At 34.1% G+C, this 20,294-nt stretch overlaps 4 protein-coding genes and 1 pseudogene across 5 annotated transcripts; 2 read left to right on the plus strand and 3 right to left on the minus strand.

Moving 5' to 3' along the window:
* On the minus strand, positions 1-2,121 carry LOC120200260 (cold-regulated 413 plasma membrane protein 2-like). The gene is made up of 4 exons (XM_039201154.1): positions 1,844-2,121; positions 772-879; positions 597-667; positions 1-438 (listed from the first exon to the last, which is right to left on the minus strand). Exons 1-4 carry the CDS (start codon positions 2,020-2,022, stop codon positions 185-187), a joined length of 612 nt encoding a protein of 203 aa, XP_039057085.1. The 5' UTR covers positions 2,023-2,121; the 3' UTR covers positions 1-184.
* A 1,013-nt stretch (positions 2,122-3,134) lies between these two features.
* On the minus strand, positions 3,135-5,762 carry LOC120200259 (protein HGV2-like). 2 transcript variants are annotated; one of them, XM_039201153.1, is made up of 7 exons: positions 5,326-5,762; positions 4,798-4,948; positions 4,728-4,767; positions 4,256-4,465; positions 4,012-4,102; positions 3,612-3,885; positions 3,135-3,529 (listed from the first exon to the last, which is right to left on the minus strand). In XM_039201153.1, exons 1-7 carry the CDS (start codon positions 5,643-5,645, stop codon positions 3,194-3,196), a joined length of 1,422 nt encoding a protein of 473 aa, XP_039057084.1. In that variant the 5' UTR covers positions 5,646-5,762; the 3' UTR covers positions 3,135-3,193. The 2 variants fall into 2 exon arrangements, with proteins under 2 accessions (XP_039057084.1, XP_039057083.1); XM_039201152.1 differs by having other exon boundaries at positions 4,728-4,948; positions 5,326-5,759.
* A 113-nt stretch (positions 5,763-5,875) lies between these two features.
* On the plus strand, positions 5,876-6,456 carry LOC120200261. The gene has a single exon (XM_039201155.1). The coding sequence runs from the start codon at positions 5,926-5,928 to the stop codon at positions 6,409-6,411; it is 486 nt and encodes a 161-aa protein (XP_039057086.1). The 5' UTR covers positions 5,876-5,925; the 3' UTR covers positions 6,412-6,456.
* Positions 6,457-13,409: 6,953 nt separating this feature from the next.
* LOC120200258 lies at positions 13,410-18,438 on the plus strand (annotated as a pseudogene).
* Positions 18,196-20,068, minus strand: LOC120200096 (methylesterase 10-like). The gene is made up of 3 exons (XM_039201014.1): positions 19,708-20,068; positions 18,581-18,717; positions 18,196-18,477 (listed from the first exon to the last, which is right to left on the minus strand). The coding sequence occupies exons 1-3, from the start codon at positions 20,066-20,068 to the stop codon at positions 18,196-18,198; spliced, it is 780 nt and encodes a 259-aa protein (XP_039056945.1).
* Positions 20,069-20,294: the final 226 nt, after the last annotated feature.

The raw sequence follows: 20,294 nt of genomic DNA on the forward strand, positions 1-20,294 counted from the left end.
TATACAAAAGAAATGAAATTATTGCTAGTTTATTGGTTCATTCATTCACTAATATCACATATGAATCCCAATCCAGTCTTGACGAAGGCTTCAACATACGAAATACATTAAAAACAGCAGAGGCTTTTATTCAAGTATTTGCGAAGGCAACAATGATTCAGCACCGGGTCTGTTTGGCTGTCGGCTAGAGGAAGTGGAGCACAAGAGCCCAGATGGGGTACACTAACAGAAGGATAATGCCGATGGTGTTTGATATACCATTACTCTGAGTGAAGGAATTCCGGAATCCACCCGATGCTCGGATGTGTTCTTGTAGCAGGTAACATCCAATTACGAGGCATATTAAAACGCCGACCCAGCTGCCCTTCAAGGTGACTGCAAAGAAATTTGGAGCCACCGCCAGTAAAAGTATCAATGATCCTGGCATTTCCAGCCAATCTGCAACTCACGCAATATTACAGTATCAGAAAAAGGAATTTAGTAACAAGGACAATTATTCGGGTTCAAGTTGAGAAACATGTAGTCTACAAATACCAGGAGCAAAGTATGAATTTTATATTGTTATGTTCAAAAGGTAATTTAGATTGAGAATAAACCTGGAAAGTGTCCGGGGAAGAACAGTCTCAGAACGACAGCGATGAATGCAATCCATTTTCCAACATCTCCCCTGAATGTATTTAAATAGTTGTTCAATGAACAATATTTAAGCAAAACACAATATAAAGAAGAAAAAGAGACAACTCGGAGGAAAGAAATGGTAAAGATTATCACCTGAGAAAGTCGAACAATCCTGAAGGAAGACTCAAGAAGATGTAAGGTACCAGAAGTGAAGTCAACATGTTTGTTCTCCAGTTTGTTCGGTCCAGGATTAACAAATAACTGCACAGATCATACAGAATAAGTATTTATTGCAAATTCACAATCCTTGTTATATATATATACACAAACAAATATATGTGGTTTTATGAACCTCATGAAGTTCAATTCTCACAGCAAAAGAGGAGAATTAGGCTACAAATGAAGCATAGTCATTCAAAGAACTCACACAAGAAGCTTTTTAATCTTTTTGAAAATTTCACAAGTATTGCAGTACATCAACATTTCTTCAGCAACCTAGAAAAACTATGAAATTTCGACTTCTCGTTTTTGGTAAAGCACCCTTTTCCAATAACCGAATATATGACCTTTCAAAGATCATCCAAATACATTGAAAAACATAGAAAATAAAATTTAACATACTTGTGTCGAATACATACTAATATTGACAATCACAACCGAGATTGAGGCAAAAAGCGCAGAGGCTCTAAGACAAATTAAGAAGGTAGAATAAACTCATAATCTTCATCAAGTACAGATAAATTAGGAGTCATATTCCTAAGACGCAAGATGTTGTTCATTAAGTGAATTTCATCAAGCTAGATTTCCCATTATTTGCATTGCAAACAAAGTTATCAAATCATTTGTAAACATTTTTGCATTCTAACAGTAAGTCCCTTGATCGGGATAGTGTATGATCGCTTTATCGAACACATACTTATATCCGACACTCATCGAAGTACGGATTCATCAGCTCACTTATCAAACTTTCAAAAGTAAAGCAGCTTAGAAAATTTCAGATACAAATGCAAAAATAAGTTTCATATTCAAAGGGGGGGGGAAACCCCTTTCTTGTTTATCAGATACAGAACTCCGTTCCGTCCACGGATGATAACCACACGAACATACAAACAGACACATCTAATGCTTACCCAAATAATCCAAACCGCCATAAAACATTGATAAATTTTTACAACCTAACAAAAAAAAGCCCGGTGTTGAACAAAGGTGAAAAGAAAGAACTTACATAGCAGAAAACGAGGCGACCCATTTGAGAAAAGAAGTTCCAAAACCCAGGCCTCCAAGTTTAGTTGCATCATCGATCAATTTCATAGCAGCCAGCTTGAGTTCATTGATATCAGAACTAATCATTTCTTGAGCGACGGGATCGGTTTTCATAGCCAAATACTGCTGCATTCTCCCCATTTCTCACCGTTTTCTCCCTTTCTTTATCGCGGATCTAACTTAAACAAATGAGAATAATTAAAAATTGGGGATATTGAAGTAACAATAAGGAGTCAGACAATAACATTTAAGACGAGGGTGGGAGACAGGCTGTTTAGTAATTAGCCTTGGCTAGAACCTTATCTGATTGCTTCAAAAAGATTGCAATTTTAGTATTTACGCTTCTATTTAGTTTAAAGTTCTAATATGGAATGTGATAAAAAGGAGGATCCGAATTTATGGATCCATAACTGTATTCCGAAATTTGAGTCTCTTGACCATGTCGAAGCAAAGGAACGCAAGTTTGTGTTAGAGATTCTGAATCCATCCTTTGATTTTTTTTATTAGTATAATATTGAAATTAAATCAATTTTTTTATAATCTCCGTTTTAAATTAATAATAGATTAATTTAGATCTGATATTACAAATGCAAGAACGACCATTCTATTCTAATTTACTCTATTAAATAATTATTTAATTTTAATTTTTTAAATACTTTAATCTAAACTTTTATTAAAATAACTTTTATATTGATATAACATTCTTAAAAGTATTTAATTGCCAGCGTATCATTTGTCATGTCATTATTTTAGTTTAATTCTTAACATATCATATATTATGTCATCACTTTAAATGATATAATATATATCATATCATTATTTTAAATGACATGACATATATTAAGTAACATAATTTATCACAATATTACTTTGAATAATTGATATTATCACATTATCTTAACCACTTTATGTGACGCATTATACTTCACGTCTAATAAGATGATATGCCATTTTAAAATTAACAATTTCTTCTAGTAAAGACCATTTTGATTATAAATCGAAATGTTATAAATTAAAACAAAAATAAAGATTAAAATAATCATGTGTAGATTAATTTTGACATTACAACTATGCTGATCATTTCAATGGATTCGCTCTGAATGCAAACCCATAATAAGTGTCACGATATAGAATAAAGGAACATAAACTTTAGCTTAGTACTATTGCAGTTATAAGCAGAATTAAGTTTAGTAACTAGGGAAGAATCTGTTAACATCTAGCGAACAGCGGCACAAATAGCAAACACCGACGACTATTAATTTGTAATAGGAATAATTAAAGCATGCATGGACGAAATCTAGGATCACAAACATTAAGTTGCACTGCTTCCATTTCCTTTATCAGATAGTGGGTCAATTGCGGGTTTCTTAATCGGGTTCGATTCTACCGCTCCTGTACTTGTCAAAACACGCTTTACTCCTCGTCCTACAACGCCAAGATGTGTGACGGCAGGCCCACCGTTTGTATTAGCAGTTGAAACGGTTGGAGAATCAAAATGACCCTCACTGTTGGCAGTAGCCATATGTGAAGAGCTCGGCACAGCAGGAGGTGCACTCTTCTCATCGCCCCTTGCCCTGGCAGATGCCATTCCCAGAAGTTCTGCAATAATCGATTTTGGGTTGGAGACCAGCTGTTGTAGATCTTCAAGCTGCAAATGCAGAAATGGATGGAATAAATAAAGCTATACGGTAAGGTTTTAATTCAAAGACAGTATCAAAATTTGCACTTGCCTTCTTTTCCAGGTCTTCGGCAAGTCCAGCTAGTGTTTCAATTTCTGCTTCTTTATCTTTGACAGATTTAACATTCTGTGAGCCATTCGAGGACTGTTGTATACCATAATCCAATTCAGAAGCAACTGCAGATGATGCTGATCCCGAGGATTCGTTTACTTCATTTCTGAGCCGCTCCAGCCGAGACTTGCAAACTGAGATGGCTTTCCGACAGTATGGAACTGCTTCTTGGGGCTTTGAGCCAATTTCCAAACACATACATATGCGGAAATTTCTAAATCGAAGGGTTAAGTAGCATATGTAGAATTTGAATGAAACAGAAAGATGGAATAGGGTATTAAGTAAAGAATGATTATCTAAATAATATAGATATTTCAAGTTTCAACCCAATGAAGGATACAGTTCAGCTATTTGACGGTGATCTGGTTCAACCAGCCGGAGCAAAACGGATAGAGCATTCTGGTAGTCACCAAGTGAAGATTCGATGTCCTCTAAAGAAGCATATCAAACAGAAATTTATGTTTTGGCAAAACAAGATGCTTCAAGAAAAAGCTACAGCCAAATTGGTAGAGAGGGTTCCTCCCTTCCCCCACATAACCAAAACAAGCATTGCAACTAACTATAATGAATAGTTAAGTACTGACCTCTTTCCAAGGCAACTTCAGCCAAGGTTGATAGAATATCCACTTTCTCCATGGTGTCACCCAACTGTTGTTTTTCAGCAATTGCCCTGGCAACATCTAGCATTTTCCATGCCAAATCCAGGTCAGATTCATCTGCCTCCTCGTCTGCTTCAGCAGCATCATCACCGTCGCTATCATCATCTTCTTCCTCCTCCTCCTCAGCTTTTCCACCTGAAACACAACAAAATAAAGAACAGTTGACATTTTAGCTTTTGGCTAACATATATTCCATAAGCAACACATATTAATTGTAAAGCAGCTACTATCTATAACTGACAACACTCTGACTGAAAATTTGAATGAGTCTAACTGACACTTTCGTACCATATGTAAGAAATAGTAAATATATCAAGACATTGAAAAAGATTCAACTACACTCAAGTACCTAAGCTCAATTCAACTAGAATACAAGAATCCCTTTACGAAAACCTACCGCCATCTTGTTTGGTATTACTTGATACAGAAGCAAATGAAGTTTCCCGAATTAAAGCACTTTTAATCGACCCTTCTTTCTTCGAGTCTTGCCGAGTCTCACACTCCTTTGGTACAGAAACCAATGGATCAGCTTCCTCTTGAGCCTTGTACAACAGTGCACGCCCATAGAGATAGTACGCCTTGAGACATTCAATTGCAAGTTCACCATGATGCGCAACCCTAGTATGAAGTAAAAATATTTTGACAACAAAAGAAGAAAAATATTGAAAGATAACACGTTAATTAAGCTACTTATTGAAATTCTAGAAACCTTCCAATTGCATTTTACTTCCTCAAAAAATGTTAATCAAACATAATTATCTCACATATTAAAATATAATATCACAAGTTCATTTAAAAAGTTCAATACTCTGTTTTTAAACGTCGAAAAACCTTGAAAGAAAGTTAAAATAATTTTGTAAAATCAAGCCCTCAGCTCTAATCTGAAGACATAGGTCCTACTAGCAAGACATAATCAGTTTCTCAATATAAATTCATAGGGAAATATTTATGAAAACAAAAGGAGATGAAAAATTGAACTGAAGCTCAAGTTTAACCTGATCTCAAGGGCGCGACTAAAGCAATCAGCAGCTTCAGCGAAATCATCTTGTTTAAAAGCCTTCGATCCTTTCTCTGTCAACTCGTCTGCGAATTCCAGAGTCTTCTCTCGACCAACAGCCGAAGCAACTACACAGCTTTCACCATTACTGTTATTGTTGCATGTCGACTCGCTGCCCCCTGGAACTGCACAGTCAATAGTGGCTTCGACTGATCCTTGTGTTTCTAGGGTTTCAGCTATTCCAGGGTTTGGAGTTCGCTCCGTCATTGTCACCGACGCTTCTGATTCCGCCGCCTCCGCCTTATGTTCTTCAGCCATCACTTCTTTGCTTCAATAATTTGCCCAAAAGTGCGAAAAAAATGGAGTACTGAAAATAAGTTTTGGGGTTTCAGTTTCAGCTTTATTTGAAAACCATTTATAGAGGAAAATCACATATTGGGGATTTGGAGCGAAAGACCGAAACGTGAACGACGACGTTTCGAGCGAAGAAGGGTATTCCCGTAATTGACATAAAAAAGAAGATTTTATTTGTTTTTTAAATTTATTGAGCGTCACACATTTTGATTCCCAAAGGATCAGACTGTGAAGAAGAGCAGAAATGGCTTCCACAATTTCGCCACCTATGCTCCACTCTCTCTCGGTTCACTGTGCGCACACTTCGCGCCGTGGCCGATCGGTCAAGGCGCATGTTAGCAAACCTGCACCGGTGGTTTCTCTTTCTAACCGGAGGCAGCTTCTGTTCTTTCTGGCTACGACGATGACATTGACGGTTACAGAGAAGAAGTCGAATGCAGAGGATGTTCCGTTGTTCGGTTTTAGGAAGAAGCTGAAGAAAGCTGAGGAGGAAGCGGTGGAGATCGTGAAAGAAGGACTCGAGACGGCGGAGAAAGGGATGGTGACGGCGGGGAAAGAGATCTTCACGGTGGAGGAAGAGTTGAAGACGGCTGAAAAGAAGATTGAAAGTGCCGTTAGTTTTGGCGCGTTGGCTCAGGCGGGCACTGTGGCAGGAGCCGAGTTTCTCGGCGTTGTCTTGGCTACTTCTATTGTAAATGGAATTTTGGCGGCTGATGCCCCGAAATCATGAATTTTCTTGTGTATTTAATTTTATTTAAATATTTTTGCGAAACAATTAGTTTTTTTTCTTCTTTAATTATTTTTTAGCTACTTATTTTCGTTCACGAATGCTCATACGGTGGTGGAATCGAATCGGACTAAGATTTTCAAACTCTTTGCAACTACCCTAACTGATAGCCATTCAACCTACCTATTTACAGATCTCATGAATTTCTGGGTTTTCCCCCCTTCTATCAATGGCAAGTGAAAGCATCGCCCAGTTCCATCCACTTTTCTTGAGCTTGTTCATCGCCGCCAACCAAAGCCTACGAAGCACTTCTGAACATGTTTTTGCACTTATGATTGAGGATTCGCGCCTAAGAACAACCTCTTTCCCCGGTGCATCAGCTGAGGATCTTATATGAAGTTGGCTGACGGCGGCGACATTCGTTTGACCATGTTCTTACTCTGGGTTTTTATTCATTTTCTTCGCTGTTGCCTTTTTTCTGGGTTAATATTCATCATATCGTCAATGGCAGAGAAGTACGGCTGAGCTTTGGGTATCAAGAGTTCCAGCTTATTTGCTAGCTCAAGGTGAAGAAGACGACTTTCTAAATATTTTTTTTTTATTAAAATCAAATATATTTTTTTTATTAAAATTGTAAATTATTAATTTTTTAATAAAAACTATTCTTGACTTTTATTTATTAATTATAATTTAATAGCTATATGCAATATTAAATTATAATAAATAAATAATTAAAAATTATTTTTTCTATTAGTAAAAGTTATATCTTTCATTAATAAAAAATAAAACAATAAAAAAATTTATAAATTATATTCAAATATGTTATTGAACTTAACAGTTAAAGTAATTTAATCCTTTATACCAATTTACATTTTTATTTCTCCTTTTTTCCTGTCAATAAATGCAATAAATATATAAAACATGTAGTGGTTTAGCGCATGCATGATACTCAATTCTCCCAAGTAGGGCAGTAAATGAGACGATACAGATCGCGAGCTATTCGAGATCGATTCGATATTGGCTCGATAAATACTCAGATCGAATGGACTCGACTCGAGCTCGAACTCGACTCGAGTTCTTAACGAGCCAAAACGAGCTACTCGATACTCGACTCGAAAAGCTCGTGAGCAACTCGAAAAAAATGTTATATTATAATTTTAGATTTTTTAAAATTACATTATTAAAAATATATTAAAAATACATTATTGATGAATAAATATTCTTGAATTAAAAATGGTTAAAAATTATTTTTGAATAAATTTTCTCATATTTATTTTAAATTAATAAAAAAATTATTTATCTAATGTCAAATATTTAATATATTTCTAATGATAATGTTTGTAATAACCAATTTTTTAAATTGTTGTTATATTTTGAGGTTTTGAGTTCAAATATCATAAATATCAAGGGTTTGAGCATTTAATATAAATATACTATATTGTACTTACCTCATAACTAATTTTTTATTTGATAATAAATATAATATAATAAAAAAATATGATTCGATTTAAATATTAATAATTTAAAAAATATATATATCAAAACAAGTATACTCTCTCTCCTTTCACTAAGCCATCACATTCCTTTCACTAAGACATATATGCACATTGAATGTGAATTTACAATTGTCCTAATCTACTGTTTGAAATTTTGGATGACCAAAAAGATCTTAAAATGCTAAAAGGAAGGCTTTGCCGCTAAGTTTTAGCATGCTGACACCAATGGCCTAACAACAAAATAACAAACTACATATTGTCGGTGTTCGGTAATTAAATCAGAAATGAAAAAAAGTAAATAACTGCAAGGCTTCTTCGACCAGGACATCATGTATTTGAAATTTTGTTAAACTGACTTAATTGTCGTGATAACAAATATGCATCATATTGATTAGTCGTGATAATGCCAAATCTAATACTAACAAATAAAAAGAGAAAAAACAAAAACAATGAAAAAAATGGGAGGAAATGTCAAAATATAGGAAGAAATATATCATAAAGGTAAAATTATTAAAAATAAATAAAATAATTATATAAAACAAGAAAGTAAAGAAAAAAAGAAATATTGACAAAAAAGAAAGATAAAGAAAAAGATAAATAATATTTAGAATTTTTTTAAACCTAATAAGACAAAGAGATATTATTTTTAGAGTAAATTTAGAATATCATTATATAATTAAATTAAATTTATTTTAGGGTAACTATGTTAAGGTGTTTAAATAGATATCGGGTCTCGATGAACTATATGTAATTAGAGGTCTCAATTAAATTCTTTTATTTTGAATAAGATGACAAAAATTAATATAATTATATTTTTTAATCTTATAATTAATATTTTTTTCAAATTTAATTTCATATATCTAAGTAATTATAATTTATACGATCAATTATAATATAAATTATTACAATATAATAATATTCTATCAGTTAAATATGGCTATATAATTATAATTTCTTATAATTAGTTAGGTTTTTCATACAATTACCTTGTGAAATATATCAATTCCTATATAAATTTTATATTGTGTATGTGGATCCTAATCCTAAATATATATAAAGTTTGAATTTAATCTCTCTTTTATAATTTATTAAAATTATTGTTGATGAGATACCATTTTGTACTTATACATTACATTCTCAAAAAATAATTATATTTTATGTGTATAATTACACCCAATTAAATCAATATATTTATATATACTTAGGACAACTGGATAAGTGAAAATAAATGGTTGAGATTAAAAATAGAAGATGGCAATATATTTACTGGAAAAAAACTAAGGAATTAATCTCATCATTAATTTTAACTCGTCAAATAATCATAAATATATGTAAAACTGAAAGAATTACATATATATATATATATATATATATATATATATATATATATATATATATATAATGATACTATAATAGAATGAAGTGTGATGAAATCACATATCTAATCCATACAAGTTGCATAACCATGTATCTTACCCATAACCGGATCAAGTTACCATCATGAATTTGTATTAATAACCATGTATCGATGCACCTTCAAAATTGGTCTTAGTGCATCGGTACTTATTCATAGTGTACCGATGCAGCTATCCAGAAAACCCAAAAATCATTTACACTTCACCCAAATTTTCATGTATACAACACTTATTATGCTACTAAACTCATCTATAACAACGTTAACTAATCTCTATCATTCCAACACTTTATAAGCTCTCATATTTCATCCAAATTCTTAAAGTTAAGAATCATACCAAATTTTTCATGTAATCCAAACTTACTTCTAACGCTTATAACTTCTTATTCACACCTATGAGAAGTCAAATTAAACTTCTAAATTCATTTATACATCTTTATTCAAAATTTCACTTATCCACTTCTTATCTTTAATCCTTCGTAACTTACAAATCTTTGAGTTTCTATGACCTTTTTCATCTCCATCATGTTTCTTAAGTCTTCCTTAACCAAAACCATACTTGAATTTTAAGGATTAACTAAAAGAAATCCAACTTACCTTGTCTTAAGTGCTTCACGGTTGGGAGATGAAGAAGATGAAGGAATTGTCTAGAAACCTTTTTTCCCCAATTATGATTCACAAAGGTTTATAAAATACACACAATTATTATTTAATTATTACCCCTTGCTTAATTACTCATTTACCCTTTCTTTATCCTTCATTTGCTAAATAATCCTACACCAACATCTTTCAATTAATTCCTTAACTTTTCAATTTATTTAATTTGGTCACTGAAATTTAAATCTCACACTTTAGTCACTAACCCGGTATTGAGGATGTTACAATTTTAATATTTTTAAAAAGATAAAATACTTTCATATATATATATATATATATATAATTACACAAAACTATAATTATTGTATTACGTTATACTTTTAATATAACCAAAATATATGCGTAATTTTAATATTTTTAGAAAGATAAAAATACTTTCATAATAATAATAATACATGTCATTTTTATCATTAATATTATTTATCATTTAAAGATATTTTAATTATTCTTATTCATTAATATTTGAGCCATTAATAATATTAACTTAATTATAAACTTCATAATAAATATAAATGAATAACTTATCCTTTCACTAATGATTTTTTCGTAAATAAAATGATAAACGAATATTTCTATGTTGTTGTGTTTATTGTCATATTTAAAAAAAAATCTTTTAATATTTTATATACTCTCTCATAAATCAATTCGAATGATAATATTTTTTAATTAATATTATATAAACATTATTTTGATAATTATATATGAAATATATATTATTTTCATCTATTAACAAATATTATTTTGAACCTCATTCCGAAGTTTCCAACGTTGGAACTTGGAAGCAAACAAGCAAAAACCTTAAATCCCGAGCTATTTCTGACAAACTATATAAACACATTATTTTGGGGAATTTATTTTAATAAAAAAATAAAAATGGAACTTGCTTTAAATACTTCCAAAATATTTATCGGGCATGCCATGTATTTTCCTATTATTATTATTATCAAAATGTGAGCTGTTTCTTTGTATATAAATCCAACGTGTAAACAAGCTCCATCACCCCAAAAAAATCAATTAATAATTGATTATTGTTGAGCTGTCCAAGAACATGCTGGGGTCATTGTTTATGGTCGTGTTGGGAACTGACAAAAGAGAGTTTATTTTTTCACGCCTTTCTCGATTCCTCAGGTTTGCCCCTTTCGTTTTCATTATGATCATTCTGGTTTTTTTTATTGCAATTTCGAATTTTCATTTTCAATACTTAATATGCTAATCGTTTTAAGATCAGCTAGAAGAAGATACAAATGTTCATTAGAAAACCCCACTCTACCGTGCTTTCAAAACTGAGGAATCGAAGCATTTCATCCCATTGTTCGTCTAAATACTGGCGTCTGTGTGTTAGCGAACTTTGACTATACTTTCATGTCCCGGCTCCCACGATCAAATAGTACATTTCCCCTCTGGTGAGTTTGTTTATTTTTAAATAAATATTCCTTTAATTTTTTATTTATATTGTCACTTGTATTTTCAGATATGTCTAGTGAACCACAAAGTTCTTCAACACCCATTGGTGTTTCAAGAGTTGAAGAGTTTTTTGTGAATGTTGATGATGAACATAACAAAGAAGAGTGTAATATAGAAGCTTCTGAACCTATTGTTGACAGCACAACAAAAGAAGTTGAGGTTGAAAATCCTTTCCAAGCCTTTAAGAGACCAAGAAGATCAAAGGTGTGGGATGATTTCTTAGAACCTGAAATCATAAACGAACAAAGTAAAGTAAGGTGTAAGTATTGCAAACATCCTCTTTCTGTCTTGAAATCTAAGAGCACTAATTTGAAACGACATTTGGATACTTGCTTGAAGAAGTCAATATTCTTTAAGCAACAACAGTTAATTAATTTATTACCGTCTAATTCAAGCAACGATACGAATCAATTTGTTAATCTTGTAACTTTTTACTTCATATTTGTAATGATTTCATGCTTTTTTATAGAATAATTTATTATTATTTATTGTTTTTTACTCTTTTTTATAGGTGCTATGTATGGAAGCTTGGACATGTTACTGTTTTTTTTTTTTGAATTTGAGTTTTGTGGTACATGAACAGGTAGATTGGAATATTTTGTTGTTGGATTTTGTGTTTTCTATGGAATATTTGCCTTTGTATTTTGAGTTTTGAAACACTACTTTTATGGCAAAAGTTGTTGTTTTGCTTTGGGGAGGATTGTAAATAGGTGTCTGGTGTGGGCGCATGTGTTGATCTTATGTGTTTAGAACCTGTTCTACAACCATAACTACTCTTGTATGCACCCTATAAAGTTTCTGAATGAGTTTATATTATCATAAAAAAATGTATTGGTGATGGTTGATTAAAGATAAAATTATTTATATATTTTAAATGTAATATAAGATTTTTGAAGGTTCAAATTCGAGTTCGAGTTCGAGCTTGAATCGAGTTCGAGTTTGAATCGAGTTTGAGCTTGAATCGAGCTCGAGTCTCGAGCTTGAATCGAGCTCGAGTCTCGAGCTTCAATCGAGCTCGAGTCTCGAGCTTCAATCAAGCTCCAGAATTTTTTTTTGAGTTCGAGCCTTTTCGAGTTCGAGTCGAGTTTCAATATTATCTTTCGAGTTTGAGTCGAGCTTGAAAATTTTAGGCTCGCGAGTTTTCAAGTCGAGTCAAGCCTACATATAAAGTTTTCGAGTTCGAGTCGAGCTCGGCAATACTCGAGCTCGACTCGGCTCGTTTACACCCCTAGTCCCAAGTTCGATTCCATTCAGACTTACGGTGCACACATTCATTTTCTCACTTTAATAAGGTGGATATATTAAATAAATAAAAAATTAAAAAAATATCCTCTAACAAGGTAGTGAATCGTGTCACTATTTAATTAAAGATTAAATTTATTTTAATTGAAATAATTTATATCCAAATTGATAGTATAAATATTAAGGACCAAATATATAATTATATCAATTTTTTACATTGCCACGTCACATCCTCCGTTAAAAGCTAACACTAACTGGTTTAGTTGAAGCGTTTAAATAATTAGATAATCCGATTGATCAAATTAAAACATCAGTAGTCAAAATGATTTTTTACTATAATTTTTTTATTAGTTTAATTGTTAAAATAGATGTTGAACGTTAATTTTGATATAACCAAAGCGTGTTTAGTGTGTAGGTTCTATTTTCAGGCACGATGCACTTAATATATGGACAATTTCAATCAATATATTAAAAACTAATTTACTTTAACATTATAATATATTTTTATATGTCAGATCTAAATTTATCCATGCAATTCTGTACACGTGCGTAAAAATTAGTCAAAACTGACATTTAATGTTCAAGAAAATTATTGGACTAATCCAAGGATTTGATTAAAATGATAATGATAATTTGAGGACTAAATAGAAAGTTTTGAAATTTTCATACCATTGCATTGGGCTTTGTTTGAAATACGAAGAAAAAGCCCAATCCGAACTAGTAAAAAAAGCCAGGAAATTTCTCCAAACCCCTTTCACTAAACCCCATCACAAAATGTTCCGGCACCTCACAACCATCGTCCGCCACTGTTCAACCACCGTCCTCCGGCACCAAAACAACCGCTATCACCGCTCAACAAGCTACAGGCACCCCAAAACCCCAAATCCACCCTCCCCACCGAAGCCTCCAAAAGCCCCTCAAAAACCACAAACATTCACTTTCCATGATGTCACCTGGGAAGATCCTTACTCCTGGATGTCTTCTCTCCAAGAAAAAGTCGCCATGCGACATATGGACATGTATATGGAACAAGAAGAGAAGTACACCGAGGCTGTCATGTCGGACACTGAACGACTCCAAACAAAGCTACAGTCCGAGATGGCTTCTCGCTTGAACTTTGATCTCTCTACGCCTCCAGTCCGTTGGGGTCCCTGGTACTTCAATCTATCAATTTTTATCACTATTTGTTAAGAAATAGAATCTGTCAAATTGGGTATCTTGTAAAACCTCGAGTTTTCTTAGGTTCGGATTGGTTAGCTTCTTACAAGTCGTTTTTTATTAGACGAGAATGCTAAAAATGCTGTCAGATACAATGTAATGTTTTTTGCCTCTAGAATGAACTGTTAAGCTTTTCTTTAATGGAAAGTCGAATTGTATTATGCTTGTTTTAATGGAAGTGTTAATGTATGTATAATTGAAGTCATAGGGGCTTAGCTTTTTTTTATCATATGAACGTTAATTGCTGTATTAGTTGAAATCTAAATAAGTTTGCAGGTTGTATTATAGAAGAGTGGAAGAAGGGAAGCAATATCCGGTGCTATGTAGGAGGTTAGCGAGCTTGAACGAGGAGTTCATTTCACACAAGTCTCCAAGTTTTGGATTTGATTTTACTTCTGGGAAGAGGATTGAGCAGAAGCTGCTTGATTACAATCAAGAAGCTGAGAGATTTGGAGGTATTGCAGAAAATGGAAGATTGGCCTCTTTGTTTATTTGCTTCTGAGAATTTGTTTACATTACTTTCTCAATATGTTTAAAGGTTATGCTTATGAAGAATTATCGGAGATATCACCGGATCATAAGTTTCTTGCATACACCATGTATGATAAGGACAATGACTACTTCAAGTTATCCGTGAGAAATTTGAATTCTGGGGCATTATGCAGCAAGCCTCATGCAAATCATGTTTCGAATTTGGCATGGATCAAGGATGGGCAGGCATTGCTCTATGTCGTAACTGATGAAAATAAGAGGCCATATAGGTGGAAACTCTGCTTGTTTCACAACCAATTAGCTTATATATTCATTATTTTTTTGTTGTCAAATGAATTTTTCAAAAGCTAATAGGAAATTGACTTTTTTGTTTAGGATATACTGTAGCATGATTGGATCAACGGATGAAGATGTTTTGCTGATGGAAGAAAAAGATGAAATGTCTATGTAAACATAAGGCACACAAAAGATTTCCATTTTGTGACAGTTAATACATTTTCTCCTACATTTTCAAAGGTATCCAGATTCCAGAGAGCAAAATTGGCTTGTAGTCAGCTTAGATTGTTGTAAAATGATCATACGATCAAATGGTGTTAACAAACTTTATGATATTTTAGGTCTTTCTGATAAATGCAGCTGACCCATTTTCTGGCATGGCATTAGCTTGGGAGAGTGAAGGTATTGTTCACTGCATTCTCGAGCATCATCAAGGATACTTCTATTTATTCACAGATGCAAGTAAGAATGGACAAACAATTGATAATCACTATCTTCTTCGAAGTCCTGTTGATTCTTCATCCAATCCTAGAATTTGGGAGGTTGGTGAATTCTATATGACTTCCTTAATTCCTTTTTCCATTCTCCTGGTTCGTAATGCACATTTTTTTATCCTTTTACAATGATATGTGCTGATACATGTAGACATTTCTTGCCTAAATGCTATCAATGCTCACTGCATTATTTATGTAATCCCATGTTCTATGGTCCTCAGAATGTATTCATTGATTCTAAAGACTTGGTCATAGAGGATGTTGATTTCTGCAAGTCACACTTGGTTCTTATTACAAGGGAAGGTCGAACTCACGGAATCTGCTCTGTTGCTCTGCCATTGCCTGATGGAAAGGTAGGAAATATGTGTGTGTGTAGTGCTTATCACTTATACTTCATCTTTCTTCTTTTACCCCCTTGTTGCCCTTTCTCTTTATAGGCATTCTTACAATACTCTCTTCATGTCTTTTGTTTTATGGCAGCAAGCAGTTCATCTGCAAGAACTTCAGCCTTATTTCCTTACTCTTCCAAAGCATGTTTGTAACATTTCTCCTGGGCCAAACTATGACTACTACTCCACAACCATGCGATTCACAATATCATCACCTGTGGTATGTAGATGACTACCATTTGAACAGTATTTAACTCCTAATTGACCACAGCTATTCCCTTTTCATCTCTACTTAATAATTTTGTAGAACTTTGATGCATGTAATTGTTAAGCATGGTTTGAAAAATGAAGAAAGCTTAATGGATCTTAAATGTCTGCTATCAGTGACGGAAGATATGTTGCTTCTATTGTTTGTAATTTTGGTTTTTAGTTTTGAATATAATAAGCTGCTTAATCAATTTGTTTCTGAATGGAATCGAGAGATCAAAAGTTTTTGTTTTGGTTTGGATGATATTTGTTTTATTTGAATATGGCCCAGCAAGCAGCAAGTGTTCATGTTTCTCTCTGGGATGAGTAAAAATATGACATTTAGTAGTAGATCACACGGCAGCATTTTCAGTCATGATTTTAAGTAAAACTAGTCTCTATTTTTTTTCACATCTTGTTTATCAGTGTTTATTTTTATTATTTTATTTTGGTTTTCTTGCCATATATGTTAACATTATTCCAATTTTATCAATATACTGATATTCTAGGGTTATATATATTTTTACAGATGCCTGATGCGGTAGTTGATTATGATTGTCAAATGGGAAGTGGAATATAGTTCAACAGCAAAATATGCTTCATGAAAGAACACGGATTCTGTATGGTACTGCATTGTCTTCAGCCATTGCTGAGAAGACAACAAATGTGAAATTTTCTTCTATGAATGATGTCAAATCTGAAGACAATAACTTGTGGAATGACCTCTCTGAATTTTAGCTTGTGAACATCACAATGTCTCTTCTTATGATGGTGCTATGGTCCTTTAACTATTGTTACTCGCACAAAATAGAAAGGATAATCAAAGTCCCGATTGCTTCATGGACATGGAGCTTATGGTGAAATACTTGATAAACGGTGGCGTAGTGAGTTGAAAAGCCTCCTTGATAGGGGTTGGATTATTGCTTATGCTGATGTAAGGTTGTTTTTCATTATTATATTAATTCTTCCTGGCCGTCGTTACCTTCACCTTTCTGTGCCACTATTCTTTTTTATATTATTTTATGAATTGTTGTCGTTTTTAATATTTGCATGCATAGCACTTTGTTCCTTGGTTTATGGATGGTATGTTCTGCAGAGGTGGTGGTGGCGGTGGTAAGAAGTGGCACCATGATGGTCGTCGCACAAAGAAACAAAATTCAATTAGAGATTACATATCTTGTGCAAAATACCTTATTGAAAAAGAGATTGTGCAAGAAAACAAGCTTGCTGGTTGGGGATATAGTGTTGGAGGACTCCTGGTTGCCTCTGCCATCAATTGCTGCCCAGATTTATTCCGTGCTGCAGTTTTGAAGGTATGACAAATCTCTCATTTGCTTTCGTGTCTGCTCAATCATACTTGCTACATAGTCTTAATTTTCTTGTGCTGAAGGGGTGTATTAAAACAGAGTAAGAAATTTCCATTATTTGCCTTTTCGGGGATATATACTAGGTAGTTTAGATTTTAGAATCTCATATGCGTATGAGCGATTTTTTATCTAATTTTATAATTCTAGGTAAACTCATTTCATCTTTGATTTGTTTCAGGTTCCATTTTTAGATGCAACGAACACTCTGCTATACCCCATTTTACCTCTCGCGGCCACTGATTATGAAGAGTTTGGTTACCCTGTGGATATTGATGAGTTTTATGCCATTCGGAAAATTTCTCCCTATGACAATATCCAGAAGGATGCTCTTTATCCAGCGGTATTAGTCTCCTCATCTTTCAACACAAGGTATGTAGCCTTCTTGTTAACTGCGCTTTTTCCGGTTATCTGAACTTAATGTTTTGCGACATTGATCTACAAAAAGGTAAGTCAAAAAACTTAACTTGGGACAATGAAGATCCAATTGGGTGGAAGAGGATCGAATAACAGCATATAAATCACTTTGGATTTTGGAAATTCATTACTTGATCAAAGACCATCTATGTGTGTATGGTATAAGATGGCTACAAAGTTGTTCCCTCTGCCTTTAAAACAGATATTAAAGGGGAAACATAGCATTGACAATTCGTACTGCATTCAGTCTTCTAGGTGATTATATCCTTGTCCCTTGCCATTGAAGTAGTCATTGATGACTTTCGGTTTAACATTTTTTTCAGGTTTGGGGTATGGGAAGCGGCAAAATGGGTCGCTCGAGTTCGGGAACAAACTATCTATGACCCTAAACATCCCATACTACTTAATCTAATGACAGATATAGTAGAGGAAAATAGATATCTTCAATGCAAAGAGTCAGCTATGGAGACTGCATTTCTTATAAAGGCAATGGATGAATAAACTGGCTTTTGGAAGCTATAAAGTTATGCATGCATGTGTGTATTGTGGCCAAACTTAGCTCATACATAATATATACTCTCTCTTAAAGATGAAAAGCTGAACTATCTGATTGATGAATCATGCATATTTCTCAGCAACTTCTTGGAGATGTTTGCAGAGCTGGTGGGGCTTGGAAAGCATTGCCATATGATCAGCTCCAAATATGAACTTAACATCAACTGTCGGGCTATTTTCGATGTACCATTTTTGCAAGCTTTCTTTGATCAGCAAATCATATTTGCGAACTATATAAACCCGATTAGCCGAACCAAAATTTTCTTTTGTTAGCAGAGATTCATTGGACAAATCTTTCATAAAGAACTTTCCTCGTCTCGACAACGCTATGGCCAATTCTCTGTCCTGTAAATTTCAACAACTGAAAACATCAGAGCAACAGCACCCACATATCATCTTGATCTGATCATTTAGGAATATGCATAAATGAGACTGGTTTTTAACTGACCTCTTTTGGTGGGAGTTGATAAACCCTTGCAGCTATGTATTTTGGGCCAAAAATGGTCCGAGTAGGTGGATTTTCTGGGCCATCATCAAACCATAGATGCGAATCCATGTTCGCTCCGATGAAATTTTTTTGAAGAACTGATTTCCACAAATAATTCAACCAAAAGTTCAAAATCCGAACAAAAAAAATAATTAAAACATGACACGACAATTCGACAAGCACGAACACGCACGGCCGTGTCCGTATATTTTTACCTCGGCTACTTCAGTTGCAATTAGAGATGGTAAACAGGTACAGTTTCGTGGATTTCGTATCGCATCCGCTCCAATTGAAGAGGGATGGGTATAATTTTAGCGGGTAGTGGGCGGGTGTGGATTTATAAAGTTGTATCCGTCGTGAGTGGTGGGCGGGTAATGTGTTTGAGACATTGCCCGCCCCGCTTCCACCCGCCCCGCATCCGCCCGCCCGCCCAGTTAAATATCTATTAAATTTTGGACCATTATGAATTTAGGTATAATTTTAGAGACTAATTTATAAATTTTAATATTGTATAATATATAACATATAATTTAACCAAATATTAAGGATATTTAGTCTTTAATATGAGAAATATTCGACTCTTTGATTAAACCCATAATCCCACAAACCACATCACTTTCCATGGTCTTTAGCCCATGCTACCCATCTAAACACAAATTAGCCGTACTATAAGCATTAACATCAAAAGCAGCAGTTTTCATGTTCTTTAGCCCCTCAAAACCCATATTAGGCGCATTATGAGCATTAACATTGAAAACAACACAACAATCCAGCTCTGCGACTACATGCTCCCTACAATTTGTCTCCATAACATTCGTAGAGCCACTCCTTTGACAAATTGAAGCATGCGCTGCTACGCCATCACGAACTGTCTGGGAACCAACTCCAACATCTCATTAGTTTGTTGTCAGGCGGGTCTAGATGGGTATGTCGCTAGTGGGTAGTGGGTGTGGGGATGGATTTGAAAATGTACCCGCGTAGGCGGGTGTAGATTTGAAAATTTGTACCCATCATAGGTGGTGGGCGGGTGGTGGATTGAAAAATATTATGTGGGTATGGAGATGGGGGAGAGAGTATCCGCACCCGACCCGCCCGGTTATCATCCCTAGTTGCAATAGGAGAATGAAGATTGGGCATAAAAGCTGTGAGATAAAGAGCAACCGACACCTTGTTAGGGAAGCTTTCCATGGCTAAAGAAATGACGACCCCACCATAACTACGTGCCACTAATATCACCTTCTCGTGCCTAGGCAAAGAGGCCATGAATTCCATCAACGGCTGAGCATAATCCGACACGGAATCCAGCTCGTTGATCTGCTTCAGGTTGATTCCACTGGCACCTAGGTCCAATGGAGTGACACGGTGACCGGTCGATTGGAGCAGTGAGACGAGCATGTACCAACACCAAGCTCCATGACATATACCATGGATTAGAACAAAATGTGCCATAGTTCTTGATCTCAATGCCTCCTTTTTCTTCAGTTTTTAGTAGCTTAAAGTTATTACAGCAAGGAGGGATTTATATAAGATAGATTTTCCTTAACATTGTGTAAGAATAAAAAATTGGATCGAATCAATCTGTTCAATTAAAAAATCAATGAATAAAACATTACAGTCAACTGAAAACACGACCGTTTCTAGATTTTCTTTGTTGTTTTTAGTGATTACTGGATAA

Source organism: Hibiscus syriacus, unplaced genomic scaffold, assembly GCF_006381635.1.
Source record: "Hibiscus syriacus cultivar Baekdansim isolate YM2019G1 unplaced genomic scaffold, ASM638163v2 tig00005929_pilon, whole genome shotgun sequence".
Lineage (NCBI taxonomy): Eukaryota > Viridiplantae > Streptophyta > Magnoliopsida > Malvales > Malvaceae > Hibiscus > Hibiscus syriacus.